Below are 14,049 nucleotides of genomic sequence, written 5' to 3'. Positions count from 1 at the left end.
GAAAATGAAGTACTCCTTTAAAGAGATAATTTTATCCATGTTTCAGAGCAAAAATGCAAAAAGAGAAGGGCTACTGGCCTTTACTTTCTAAGCAACCACAAAATCCTTCATTTAGCCTCAGTGAAAACAGTACACAACTACAGAAAACAGAAGAAACCAAATACTTCTTTTCATTTGCAAACACAACTTACACAAAGGTGAACATCTTCGGACCCCCTGCTAACTCCAACAGTCTGCACAGTGCAGTGTCAACCACTGAAGACAAAATGTGCCTACTGTGCAGATGTGTAAAACCTGTGGTGCCTTGCAAATGTAACACAACGTTTGGAATATAAGAAACACTAGGTTCTTTTAGACACAGAACAATACAATTTTGGATGCATTTACCACTTTTATTTCACTATGCAGAAACATACATTCACCATGTGTTGTGATGCAGCTGACAGTGTAATGGACTCTATCCCTTCAGTGGGTATTATAGCTGAACACTAACGAGTTTTCAGTGGACGTTCTGTACAGGTTAAGGCTTGACTCTGAACTAGATAGTAAATGCTGACCAGATTCTCAAACAGATTTTTTTTTTTTCTTTCCTCTGAGAACATAAGGGAAATCAATAGAAAACCATCACGGTTATTTCAAATTAATAATTTTCTAAAGCTGCAAACTAAGTAAAATACAGATTTTCTCCAAAATAACTACATATAATTTACAAGGTTAGGATCTGTGAAGGGTGACCAGAAGCTGACTTTGAACAACGCTGACAAAAATTGTTAAAGTTAATATGCTAAAATCATTACTACCTCATAAGGTATTCAGTCAGGTATACAAAGCACACTTTGTAAGCATTTAAATATTTTGATAAGAGTAAAGATTCATCATTGTTTATCGGGCAGTAATAAAACCAGATGAAACAAATGTAAGATTCAAGTTGTTTACTGAATAAACTGTGTTATTGGCACATCTAATGTGTGGTAAAACATTATACACAGTACCTATACAGCTTCTAGCATTTTGGGGGTAATCTTCATTTACAATATCTGTAAACAAAAGGCTTGCCACCTAACAAATTTTAATCTGTTTAAACTTTCATAAACTGTGAAAGGCATGAACTGTTTATGTGTTACATGAGATCACTGTTTATACTGTTTATGAACGTGCAGGTATAGCTGAAAACTTAGACTTTTTAAGAAAATTAAAAATGCTGCTTTTCTGTAATTTAATCGTTGCTTCATGCAATATTGTTTAACTGCTGCTGATTCAGATTGCTTTCTATGGGAAGATATCTCTGCCAGTTTCTTTATTAACGGTCATGATCAATTCTTCTGTACTGAAATTTTCCATAGACAGATACAAGTCAGTCAGGTTGGAACTGAGACTCCATATAGGCTCTCGTATTCCTACGGGTGTGCATGTCTGGATTCATATGCAACCTAGATTATTCCTGCAGGAAAGAGAACTGAGTTAATTACTTGAAACAACTATTCTCCCGCAGAGAGAGATTTTGTCAAATCATTGGCATAAGAAAAATTATTTAAAAACAGCGTCATTCCAGTATAAGCAACTTGGCCCAAAGTCATTCTAAAGACTATTGATGCCAATGGAAAAATTTAGTGACATCAATAGACTTTTAACTGAGCCACATTATGTTGTCTCTGAAACATTCAGCAGAATACCACAAGAATCAGGGCTACTCACTCCTCAGTGATTGGTTCCATCTTCCAAAATAAATTACATATACTGAAATTCAGTTTTCTTTAGGTCTCTATATCCAAAAGCAGGAGAGCAAAACAGCTTCAAAAGGTGCTGTGCATCATACTCTGTTACTTACACCAAATGCTAAGGAATATATATTTTAAGAATAAAATGCTGCTATAGGTTTAAACAAATTAGACAAGCAGCTTTTTTTTTTTTCTTTTCTTCTGCATACAGCATTCAAAGCAATTTGTGCAATGGTGCTGGCATTAACAGCTTTTGCAGAGCAGGTTAGTATGCATGACATGTTTCTGCACATAGAATAAATATAGTAATATTAAGATATCTGTTTAGCCAACCACAATTGGAGAGCATGCCTTTAAAAAAAAAAAAAAAAGCTTGACACAAGAAAGCTGCATTATCATCTCATCTTGATAAACAATGCCGCTTTAAAATGTAAAATGTCCTTTAAAATACCTAAGAAAGCCAAGACATACAAATGCTGACACACTGCTTCACTGGGTTCAAAACAAAACTCAAAAGCAAGTTAGACTGTATCTTTGCAAGTTTGGAATAAAGCTTAACTTGTAACTTATCTGCACAGAACGTTTAAAAAGCAGCTATAGGTTTTTCCTTTGGCATTTTTCAAACAAAATGCATAACTTTAAGAACAAAAGCAATTTGTTCTTAAATGACATAAAAGCAGACAACGGATTTTTTTGACTTCAGGATTAGAAATTAGACTATATCAAAGCATGGACAATGAGGAATTTTCAGAAAGCCAACAAAAGCAAATGAGTAGTTTCTCTTTCTCCAGCTGGCACCATTAAATGAAGACATTTAGAATAGAATGGGCTTTGCATTCAAATATCAGAACTGATAACTAGCACAAATGCAACTTGCAAATGCCAGTGAGAGAAAGAAAAGAGTTAGAGGTGAATTATGGTAGGAAAACAACCTTTGCAACATGCCAGCCCAGTAAATGCCTAGTAAAATCATCTAGTCCTCTTACCTGTGGTCAATCCTCCCCATCTTCTGGTGTGATTTCTGTCTCTTTATGTACCACTACTTTGGTCACTGACATGTCAGGGTGCTGCTCTTTGGCTTCTTTAATTGCCTGAGCCAGCGCCTATCCCAAGGAAACCACAGAAGGGCAAAAACAAAAAGGAGGTGGAACATGCATGATCAGTAGCAAGGTGGAGAGATTCATGAGATATTACACAATTTACAAATGAGGAAAATGATTAAAATATGAAATATACCATCACTGATTAAACTACTAATCCACTTTAATTTAAGGCATGCCAGTTTGAATAGTATCTTTTAGAACCATGTTAAAAAATATTCTGTTCGGCAGTCTTCAGGGTAGCCTCAAACAGCTTAGAGATTTTACCTGATCATGATCAATATCTGCATCTCCTGTGATGACTATTCGTTTTTCAATTCTTGTCTCTGAGATGCCTCCTTTCACAGTCTAAATGGGAGGTACAAATGCATGTCAGTAACTTGCTTTAAAGAGCGCTGTGACCCATTTGCAGAATGATTGGGAATCTAGATGTGACCAGACTGAACAGTCTCAAACAGAGCACATGGACAACCCTAAACTGCAATTGGAGCAGCTCTGGAGTTGGCCTGCTCTGAATGGGGATTGGAGCTCTCCAGGGGTCCTTCCAACACTGAGAATTTTGTTATTTTAACCAAATTCTATATGTCAGGAGACATACTTGTATGTGTTGTGTCAAAAATGGCAGGTATTAGTGGTAAATTCATCCCATTAAGAGAAGAATGGACATACAGACAGCTCATGTTAAGACCTAGTTAAGTCCTACTGCAGGCTTCAGAAGAACAGAGAGGCTGTACGGCCTTTGTATAGTTCATCTACTGAATTGGACTGCAGAAAGATGACATTCTGTCCTCAGTGAACATTGGTAGGAGAGCTGTCACTGTAAAAATAATGTTTCTGCTTAGGGGCGACCAGTTACTAAGATGCTACCTTGAAACTTGAAAGACCCAACATCATTTGTCTATTTGGCCTTAAGCTTTCTGTCTGGCTGTGGGCAAGCACCTTAAGGGACAACACAAATCAACCGCAGTGTCTGAGCTGACTGAATTTCCCATTATGAATACACAATACAGAATTGTTTTATCATTTCAACACCATGCAGAGGTAATAACTCAATAGTCAAAAGCAGTATAGTCCTGTCAATGCACCCTCACACTCAGGAAAATTATTCCTTCATTGCAATCACTTGATACCAATGTGGCTACATTGCTCCCAGTTTCAGAGAGTATTTGCAGCTAACTCAAGTGTTAGCTCAAGCACAGCAATGTTTTGTGCTTATGTAGACATGCCCTAAGGGTTTATGGTTTTTGGGACTGCTGTCAAGTCCTTGGATGACAGGTTAATCAAGCTAGTACACCCAAAGACAAGTGAATGAAGACAGGTACACAAAATAGACAGGATATTGTCCAGAGATTATAAACATGTGTCCATGTTTTAAAATAGATAGAGCAATAGCTAAGAAAACTTATTCCTTCTGAGAAAAAAAAAAAAAAAAAGCTCCATGGTTTCAGAGGACTCACTTTGGTGATATGTGTAGTGGTTGTAGTGCTGGTGGTTTCAGACGTGATGGTTTGTGCACTCATCAGCACACCTGGTTCTGAGTCAGCACCACAATCCACCTAGAGAACCAAAACACAATCATCAGAAACATGCGCTTGAGCAGAGATAGAACTGAACTTCTCTATTTTTACTGTTCTTCATAAAAAGAATATTTAATAAAAGGGAAATAATTGCTGTAAGGGTGATCATATGTCAGTATTTCTCTCTGCATAACGACACCACTTCTGGAAAGACAGATGAGATAGTGTGGTTTTGACACCTGCAGTTTCATCACCATTCTCAAAAAGCCCTCCATCAGGACATGACAGGACAAGACCTTCAGATATGCTATAACTACGTACATCCTCCTTGTGCTAATATTTAATACTTGAACAACTTACAACAGTTCACACTAAGGCATACACTTAAACATGAATGAAGAAACATGGGTTCCTTAAGGCCATGTTAAATTAGACCTTGGCTTATGCAGAATTTCTTACCTGTGAAGACTCGTATGTAATGGTTTTTGTTTCTGTATGGACTACCGGCACTTCCTTTGTTGAAATTTCAAGACTTTCCCCCCCAGCAGGAACGCTACTGAAACTGATAGTCTCAGTCTTCACAACTGGTGACTGTGTAAACAGAAAAAAAAAAAAAAAGGCATTGGAACATTTAGTAAAGCTTCGGGATTACTCAGAATATATTCTTGCATGGGAAAAGAAGGGGGGATGAATAATAAGTGCTCTTTAGGAAAATAAAAGAGAGAAAATCTCTTAATTATAATGGTACATACATGTGTATTATTCTGGCAATATTTAACACTATCCTGGATTTCAGGAAAACAAACTTCAGGAAAGATGTAAACATTACACATTTTCTCAGAGTGACAAGAGAACAAATCTTATTCAAGCCTACTTTTCCATTCAGGTCTCAGAGAGAAAAAAAAAAAAAAAAAGAGAGAGAAAAACAAGCTTTTTTTTCCCTTCTGCAAAATAATTCTTGAAATTCTATAAATAGGATTAATATAAGAAGCCTGGATTGCTTGAGACATAGTACAATAATTTAACAATTGTACCAAACACAGAAAAAAAACATTCTCTGTCTTTGAGGACATGTGAACATTGCCAATCTTGATGGACTTTCCCAAAGAAAATGCCAGCTGAATTCTAGTTATCCACTGCATAAAAAGCCACCAAATTAGGTATTTCCTTGCAGCATGAAAAGCGCTTTTAGGTAAAATATGCATGGCATTTTGCCAAGGATGGAAACCAGCGACAAGCCTTGCAGGTGCCATGCAAGGAGGAAATAAGAGGAGAAACAAACTGCCTGCTGTAAAGATGCAATCATACAAGCCTTGTAGCCTTTACTTTCCATGAGAGGAATTGATTTAGTCCACTACTGCATACATTAACAACTCAGCGCAATAACTGATTTAATAACGAGTTACCTCAAAATGAGGTTTTCTTTCCAAAGAATCTGAAACTTGAACTGTTGTACTGTGCTCCTCCGCTTGCTCATGAGAAGTAGCAGCAGCAGCAACGCCTTCCTGTTTGGTTACAGCTTTATCAGCCTCCTCCCTTTTTTCCTCTTTAGCCCCCTCAGTCACAGCAGAGCCCTCCTTCCCTTTCACGCTAGCAGCTGCCGCAGATGCTGCCTGAGCCTGGGCATCCAGCACAAGTCCAGCCACTTTAGCAGGATCCCCACTTGCATGCACATTCATCCCACGTCTCTCCTCGATAACCACAGTCTCCTGTACAACCTTCGTCACTGCATCCTGGTGTGGCTCAGCTGCTTGCTTCATTTCACTGGAAGCTGTCTCCTGAGATGTCGTTGTGTCTATTCTCTGTAGAGAAAGAGAAAAAAACCACCTCAATGTCAGAAGCAGACAACAGTACTTAGAACACCTCCTCAGCTTAATGTACTGTGAACATAAATAAAAATGGGGTATTACATTTTGCCAATTTATTTCTCTCGCATTGATGGATTTTCACTCTGAGGACCTAATTAGCATAGTAGAAATGAAAAATAAAGCAAGAATTACAATTTTTAAAGGTGAAGAGAAATGCGTTTTTCTTCTTGGTAGTTTTGTGCGAGGTTTATAAAGGCAAAATACAGCACCCTGTAAAATGACCAAAATAAAGTGAAATGAGATTAAGAAAAAAAAAATATTTTTTTTTTTTCCTTTTGGTGAAGTTTCTGTTGTGGTCTATTGTAACAACGGAAAAAGCACAGCAAGTCCATGTGTTAGTTATACAGGCTCTGAGTTATGCATAAAAACAGGAAACAAAAGAAAAACCAAAGTCATCAGTGCGCATTTATAACACTGACAGATGGAATCAAACGGCCACCTGAGCCCAGCTATGTGAAGTAGAAGTAACCCCTCCTATGAACTCTGTCGGTTTTCTGGCGGACTCTATTAAACTGAAGATATCTGAGCCATCCAAGGTTTTTTCACCAGTGGACTGTTTAGTCTAAACAGACAAAGAAATGGAGAGTCATACACAGGAGAAAGGAAGACCCATATGCACAGACATATTAATTGACAAAACTGGAGCCAGAGATAGAGGAAAGGAAAAGAAGGTTGCAGGGGCACACAGAGGTTGGAAACAGGATAAGAATGGGAAAATAAATTAGAGCAAATTCATAATGGCTGTAGTAAGCAATAGTTACAAAGCATAGTTGTTAGCACTGGCATTTTGCTGGTTCAAGCAAACCTTTTTATCCTTTGGTTAACAAGCAACAGCAGCAATACCACATTTCAGTAACATGGATTTTTAAATAAACTGGAAAAGTTGAAAGCCTTATATAATGCCTGCTTTAGACCGTGGTAAAGATTCAAATTATGAGAAAAAAAATAAGCTGGGTTGGCTGCTGTCAACATAAAGCCAGGCAGCAGAACTGAAAGGTAGGGTAGTGTGAGGGTATTGCCTAAAAGAAGTCATGCTTTAATCTTTAAACCCGTGGCGTGAAGTCAAAGCCACTCGTTACCACTACTTTTGATGCAGACGACTCAGTAACATAGTGAGCAGTAGCAATGGTAAATGGTTGTTCTCTGGAATATCTCCACTCTTTCCGGGCAAATGCCCCTGCTTTTACAGCTTCACTGTCAAGGTGTTTTTCTGCTTTGCCAAGCTGCAAGCTTCCCAGTGTACCATGTAACTGCAAATCCTGATCCATCTTTGGTGTCTTTTTCCAACTCTCCTCTTCAGGACTCTGCAACTGAGATTCTGCTTCCTTTATAGGTGTCAGGGAGTCGGACAGCTTTCTTTTTGTGCTCTGCACGTCGGATCCCCTCCTGGCTTTCTCATCAGTGGCATGCTCTACGATCCCATACTCAGCCACTGCTGGAACGATTTTCACAGATTCTTGCACTTCCCTTTCCATTTTTTGCAAAACTTCTACAGAAGGCTGTACTGTTTTCTCTCCCTCTTTAGCTTTACTTGTCATGGTTACAATTCTCCCGGACATGGTATCATAGGACTTTCCTAGGGTGAACATTTTCTGCTTATTCTCCTCTTTGGATTGTATTTCACTTTCCAAGTCCTCAAAGCTCTGCATCAGAATGGTACTGGATTTTAATAGCTCAGGTGGAATGCCAGCTTTACTGCTCACAGTCACTACTTTGTACGTCACATTTTTTTTCGATTCATCATCAACTACCTCAGAGGGTATTTTGTCTATAATAACCCAATCCTCAGTGCCCTATATTTGAGATACAAAAGCTAAATTAGAATATCTGAAGGTTTATCTGTGCTTCAGAAGCACTAAAGTGTGAAGTCTTTTAAGCAATCAATGCTGCCTCTTCTGAAAGCTTATAATAACTTTTACCACTGAACTTCTTAGAGCAGTTATCAAACTGATAAACAATATCACCTTAGGCAAAGTATGATTTCCTTTGTAGGCTTCCTCCCCTTAGAGGCCCATATAATGCAGACACAAAAAAATTACTTTTGTCACACTATGTCTGCAGTAACTTGGAGCAAAGTAAAATGGTGTTTGGAACCATCCTGAGGTTAAAAACCATATATCACAATGGTTCGTAATGCTACAATTGAAAACATGTTACAAAAATAGGGCAAATAAGCCCATTCAGCTGTTTCCCAGTTGTCACAAACACACTTTTTACGAGGTTTTAGAATGGTATGCATTTGTATGTAGCTGCAGTCTGCACTGAATTTCCTTACTTTTGTTAGAAAGCATCGACCCCCTTCAGCATTATTTAAATTTAATAGCACAACACAGAAAACTTCATACTACTGAAGACACTGAACTGAAGGCAATGTCTTTTTTTCTCCTTATGCAAATATTCTACGTGATTTGCTTAGACTGTGCAGTCAGCATCCACTTATTTGACCACAACACCATAACTTCTGTATTTAAGCAAATGTGGTTGTTTAAAATTGAATGAATTAAAAATAACCTCTAGGGATGATGGGATACTTTTCTGGATAATGATTTGATGAGAAGTAACCAAAGTGCCAGCAGATTCTCCTTCCTGCAGCTTCTTCTCTATCACACTTGGCTAATAGAAAAACCAATAAAAATACAAAGTTCACCATCACTCAGCATAATCTGAATTCACTTGACAGCATATAGGAAATTCATTCTAATGACACAAGTGCCCCATTAATCATAACGTTCTCATTGCGACTTATGCTGGAAATGCATGCACAACTGCAAACAATATCCACAAACAGCACTGCACAGGTCGATTTGTAACTAGAGGAGAAATCAATCTCTATTAGGCAGTCACAAGCTCTGGAGGGGACTCATTCTTCAGAATTTAGGCCCAGATTACATCTGGCTCTGGAATTTATGAAATTAATAATAAATAAAAAAAAGTGGCTTGGAAAGCAAAAAAGATAATACAATAATAAATCATTGCCAGCCTATCTGACCGTATTTCAGAAAAGTATGATTTGTTTTTACCTGCATTTCAAGGAATGTAGTACCTCCCTTCTGCAAAAATATGAGTTTTTCTGATTTTTCTCTTTCTTCTTTGGTCTAATGTCAGGGGAATAAATGGTTTTAGTAAATGGAGGGCAGGTAGTCCACTATACTATACAATAGCTTATCAGACTTCTTTACTCTATGAATTATTAATTGCATGGTAAGTAAGGAAACAGAATTACACCGAATAATTTTACACCAAAGAGGTTTTCAAACAGTCGCGCTGTTAAGGACATTCAGATGAATGCAAAGTGGACATGAGCATACAGTTTGTATAGCAGGAAAAACAGCAAACTGAGTAATATTCAGGTGTGGATGCACCTGACATCATCCTACGTTATTCACTTAAATGTGTCTGGTGCCAACTTACATGGCTTCCAACAACAGCCAAAACACAGGACCCTCTGCCTCATGCTGGCTTTATCTCTTTCCTGAGTTTGCAGCTTTCTCTGTTGAAGCAGGCAGAATTTGTGCTCTGCAAAGATTTTGGCTTGCCCTTTCTCCTTATGGGTATAAGAGGTCTCAGAATGTTTTCCACATGCAGGAAGCCAACCATTGCTGTATTACCCAATACAGCATGACAGGAATTTTCTTCTTCAGCTTTACCCCATCTGTGCTTTCCCAATGCTGTAAAAACAATGAAAATCTCTCTGCAACTTGACCAACTCGGAAACTTTAAAATGGTGGGAAGGCTCAATTTCCTAAGCCTTTTGAGCCTGGGCATGCATATTTCTCATTGGGCAAGATACTCTTGGACATTCTCCCCACTTCTAGGCTGTCCACCTTCTTCATTTCGCTGGAGCATATAAACCCCCACATAGCAAAGCAGGTTTCTTGCCAAACCTTTTCAATCCACAAGTCTGATGTATGCTTTAGGTGTGTAAATGCAAGTAACACAATGGCATGATAAAAAGGTACCATTTTAAATTCATATACCCTGCTGTACTTGGGAAGAAAGGTTCACACTTACAGAAAGATACAGAACTTCTAGAAACTAGAGATGGAAAGGGAGAAACGACTCCGCTACTTGACTGCACTGAGAGGCATAACTTCTTCATTTCTAAAGTGCTGCTTTAATTCAATCCAGGCCAGACTAAACATTGTTAAGGAATCTGTTAATATGATGGCTTTCATGTTCTGCAGCTATCTGACCACAATTATAGCAAACATTTAAAACAATTTTTCATAACTAAATAAAACCTAAGAATTTCTCCTACTATTGTGAGAAACGAATTGGTGACCAGGCAGGCTTAAAGTCAATCTGACCAAACACAAACCATGCCAGACACTCAAAGTACACATTTTGAAAAGGCGTATTTTCCCCTCTGTTCTTGTTTTATTATACTAATTTTAAAGAACTAGTTGTAACAGCTTTGAATACACTTTTAAAGTGGCTACTCTGAATTAAACATGTAGCTTCCTTGACTATGTTGAGCTACTGTGGGTCTACATGCTCTGGATTCTGACTGCCCGTGCATCTCTTCGTAGATGCCATGGTGCTGATTTTGACTTTGCATGGCTTAAAGCAGGACATACAATCTGAAACCATCCCACTTAACACAGACAAAAAGAACGGTCAGATGTTACCTACAGTGTGGTGCCAGAAGTCACCCCAGAGTTAGGCTCTGATAGCTCAAATCCACCCATATTTTTCACAGAAATACCTTCATTTGGATGAGATTTTGAGGGACAGCTGTAGTTTACTTAGATGCATGTAAGACAGCAACTGGACATTGCTTTTGAGCAAGTCCTTTTCATCCAGTAAGAGAGTTATCAGATGGGGATATCTCTTGCCCTTTTCTTTTCCAAATGAAGGGTTAAGATGTCTTTCCTCAGGGTAAAGCATACGTAACTGTAACATTTTGCCATGTCTGTGCATTTTAATAAACATTTTGTTATTAAATTTGCATAATAATAAAGACTTGAAACAAACTTGGGAGTTACGTTTGCTTCACCCACACTTCTCTGATTCAAGAAGAATGAAAAAAAATTGGTTAGGCTCAACTAACCAATCCCTCCCTTTTCAACAGTTCCTCACATCATTAATATGTTAGATGCATCCTGTTTATTATAATTACATTCTTTCTTTTAAGACAGAAAACCTGTATTTTCAACTACAACCTTATTAATATGTTTGTAGGATCTATTATGATTCCTGAGCAAGACAGTAGGAGTAAAATTAGTACTCCCACTAGTGCTCTCTCCAAAAGGTAAGCCCTGTGCACTGAGTCAGCTTTTTCGGTATTTTAATACAAACTAATGGCCACTCTAATGCAAGTCAGATGCCTCTAACAGACACTGGAATAGATGGATATAATGTGGGAAACGAGGAGCTGGGGTCTTTTTCTTGTCAACATCCCTTACCCTAACAGGAAGAAGGAGAAGTTGACATGTTATCTGCATGCCTCCCCAGAGAGTTACAGGTCCGCAGTGCCAAACTCTAAGGTATGAAACCAGAAGATTCTTTTGAATTATACTTTCTGTCCAATCTTGCTAAGTTCCTTACAACAGTAAATCATTGAAACGATGTCAGAAGCAAATTTTAGGAGCAGTTACTTGTCCTAAAAAGCAAGTGGTAAATACAAAGATGATTCCTGTGAAACAGAAACCAGATAACCACAATGGAATAAAAATTAATCCTCATGCATATGACACAAGCAGGCTTCTGTTTGCTCTACTAGACTTAAGACACTCTCTGCTTGTTTCGAACACCTATATGTTTTAAGGGAACACTAATGTTACATCATTACCTCTACATTTCAGTATCTATCCACAACCTAAATAAAGCACAGCTTTTTAATCTGCAAGTTTCTTGTGAGCATTTCAGGCTGCACAGTAAGATTTTTTCCTGCATACACACTGCATGAAAATGTGCACGCTTAACAATCTGCACTGGGTCTTCAATAGGTATGCAGCAGACTGCAGCAACTATCAGCTCCCCTGTGGAAGTGGCCAAGCAGGCCCAATTATCATCATTATTTCTTCTTCACCTTCAAAGACTGACAGAGTTCTGTCCTTTGCTCTGTATTTTCCTGTCAGGTTTGGTACTGTAGCCCCATCCGTGCTGCTACACCACTGCTCCCAAGCAGTCACCATTGTTTAAATTTCCCTTCAATCACCATCACGGTTTCTTCATGCATGGCTGGACTTCCTCAGGCTCAACGAACCTGTAAGGAAGCCTCCATTTTGCACCCTTAGAGAGACCCAATTCTGCCAGGTGGCTTGCAGTGAATTTTGCACTCTGCCTATACATACTTATATATAAATATATATATATATAAGTTATCTGCTCTTCCTTGTGCCTTTGCTGCTAGAGCCTGTGTCCTGAAAAAGGGGAGCACCTGCAGACATGGGGAGGCCTCTAACATCTCCTGAGAGCTACTGTAAGTAAAAGTGAATACACAAATACATTGTGAAGCCTTTCAGATCGAGCTGACCTCTTCAGGCACTAGCGGTTCAATCATAGGAGCCTCCTCCTGCCTTGCTGCAAGCCGAACGGGAGATGTGGAAAGCCTCTTCTCCCATTCATTAGACACAGCCGTTTCTGTGGAGGTTTCCAAGAAGGTTCGTTTCAGCTCGCTTATATTGGTCTGATGTTTCATCAGATCTTCCTGGGTTTTGTCTAGGTCCTAGATAGTTTTAAAAGAATAGAGCAGTTTGAAATACATCCTAAGCTGGCCAAATTTCAGAGCCAAAACACGTAACTCGGTTAGTAAATGGGAAAGTAACATCTCAGGGAGCTGGGGAGCACAGCACTAACACAACACTCTGTGAAAATGTGGCATTTTGAAAGGTAACAGCATAGCATATCTTGTACAAGTGGGTATAAAAATACCCTTAAAGAGTTTATCTGTATCGCTTTAATTTATACCTGGTAAAGAGGCTTAAAACAAACATACATATGCGCGTGGAGGCACACACACATACGCGCACACATATATATATTTATAGTACAAGTTAGAGGATTCATCATAATCTGAGAAAAAAATATCTACTTAATTTATTAGCAGGTGGGAATACACAAGTCATGCATCATAGTGCAGATTCACGGTTTACCACTAAAACTAACACACATGTACGCACATGCACTGGTATATACCAATACCAACCTCTAACATAAGATTACTATGTTTGACATACACATTTTCACCCTGTATTCGCTTAATCAGACTATTCTGAAAGAAGTGAAAAAGAAAGGGAAAGGTAAGGGACACAGTATTGAAAGGATACAAAATGCTGTTTCTACACATTTCTTCACAGAGAACTGACAATAGCATGCTGAGAGATATGAACACCTCCAACATCAATACTTCAGTAACATCTGGGCCTTTTGTTTCTTTACCTGCGCCTTTAGATCTCCGTCTTCCTCTTGGTCCGACTGCCAGCATGAGAAAGATTTGAGAAAATACCTTATCCATTCATATTAACAGAAGGCTTTATAAAAGTTGGTTAGTGGGCTAGATTCAGATCACACTTTCCTTAAAAGCTTAAGGCAAATAAGTAGGCACAGTAGCTAACTACACAGCTTCCTAAACCAGAGCAGGCCTCCTCTTTTCAAATTTGTTAATTTTGAACAAAGGAGTATTCAAAATTTGCCTTAAAATTTTAAATTGTCATTATTTAACTTCCATTATTTAATTTTCCATTATCATTGGTGACCTCATCTTGCTGAGGTCACTGCTGGTTTAGGACCAAATGGCAACAGCAAATTCTTTGGAAATCTATAATCCCCAAATTTAAACATACGAGGACATCTCCCGAGCCACAGGAAATGTTTTGTGTAAACTCACAAAGGGTAAACAATG

The 14,049-nt window shown here is 38.4% G+C and overlaps 1 protein-coding gene across 35 annotated transcripts in view; it reads right to left on the bottom strand.

Moving 5' to 3' along the window:
* Positions 1-371: 371 nt before the first annotated feature.
* The window catches only part of EPB41L3 (erythrocyte membrane protein band 4.1 like 3), a 94,513-nt gene continuing 80,835 nt past the window's right edge, over positions 372-14,049 (bottom strand). For 9 of the 35 annotated variants that reach the window (XM_038174215.2, XM_038174212.2, XM_038174213.2 and 6 more), the window contains 13 exons: positions 13,587-13,622; positions 13,354-13,419; positions 12,682-12,873; positions 9,224-9,298; positions 8,715-8,816; positions 7,283-7,996; positions 6,643-6,765; positions 5,742-6,137; positions 4,795-4,926; positions 4,276-4,374; positions 3,086-3,166; positions 2,705-2,821; positions 372-1,441 (listed from right to left, as the gene is read on the bottom strand). In XM_038174215.2, the coding sequence (XP_038030143.1) occupies positions 2,711-2,821; positions 3,086-3,166; positions 4,276-4,374; positions 4,795-4,926; positions 5,742-6,137; positions 6,643-6,765; positions 7,283-7,996; positions 8,715-8,816; positions 9,224-9,298; positions 12,682-12,873; positions 13,354-13,419; positions 13,587-13,622 (2,127 nt within the window). In that variant the 3' untranslated portion in view covers positions 372-1,441; positions 2,705-2,710. The remainder of the gene's footprint in view (positions 1,442-2,704; positions 2,822-3,085; positions 3,167-4,275; positions 4,375-4,794; positions 4,927-5,741; positions 6,138-6,642; positions 6,766-7,282; positions 7,997-8,714; positions 8,817-9,223; positions 9,299-12,681; positions 12,874-13,353; positions 13,420-13,586; positions 13,623-14,049) is intronic. The other 26 variants (XM_072034750.1, XM_072034751.1, XM_072034757.1 and 23 more) reach the window with 18 other exon arrangements.

This window comes from Anas platyrhynchos, chromosome 2 (assembly GCF_047663525.1).
Source record: "Anas platyrhynchos isolate ZD024472 breed Pekin duck chromosome 2, IASCAAS_PekinDuck_T2T, whole genome shotgun sequence".
NCBI lineage: Eukaryota > Metazoa > Chordata > Aves > Anseriformes > Anatidae > Anas > Anas platyrhynchos.
Note: the sequence above shows the minus strand (reverse complement) of the source record. Positions and strands in the feature narration are given on the sequence as shown.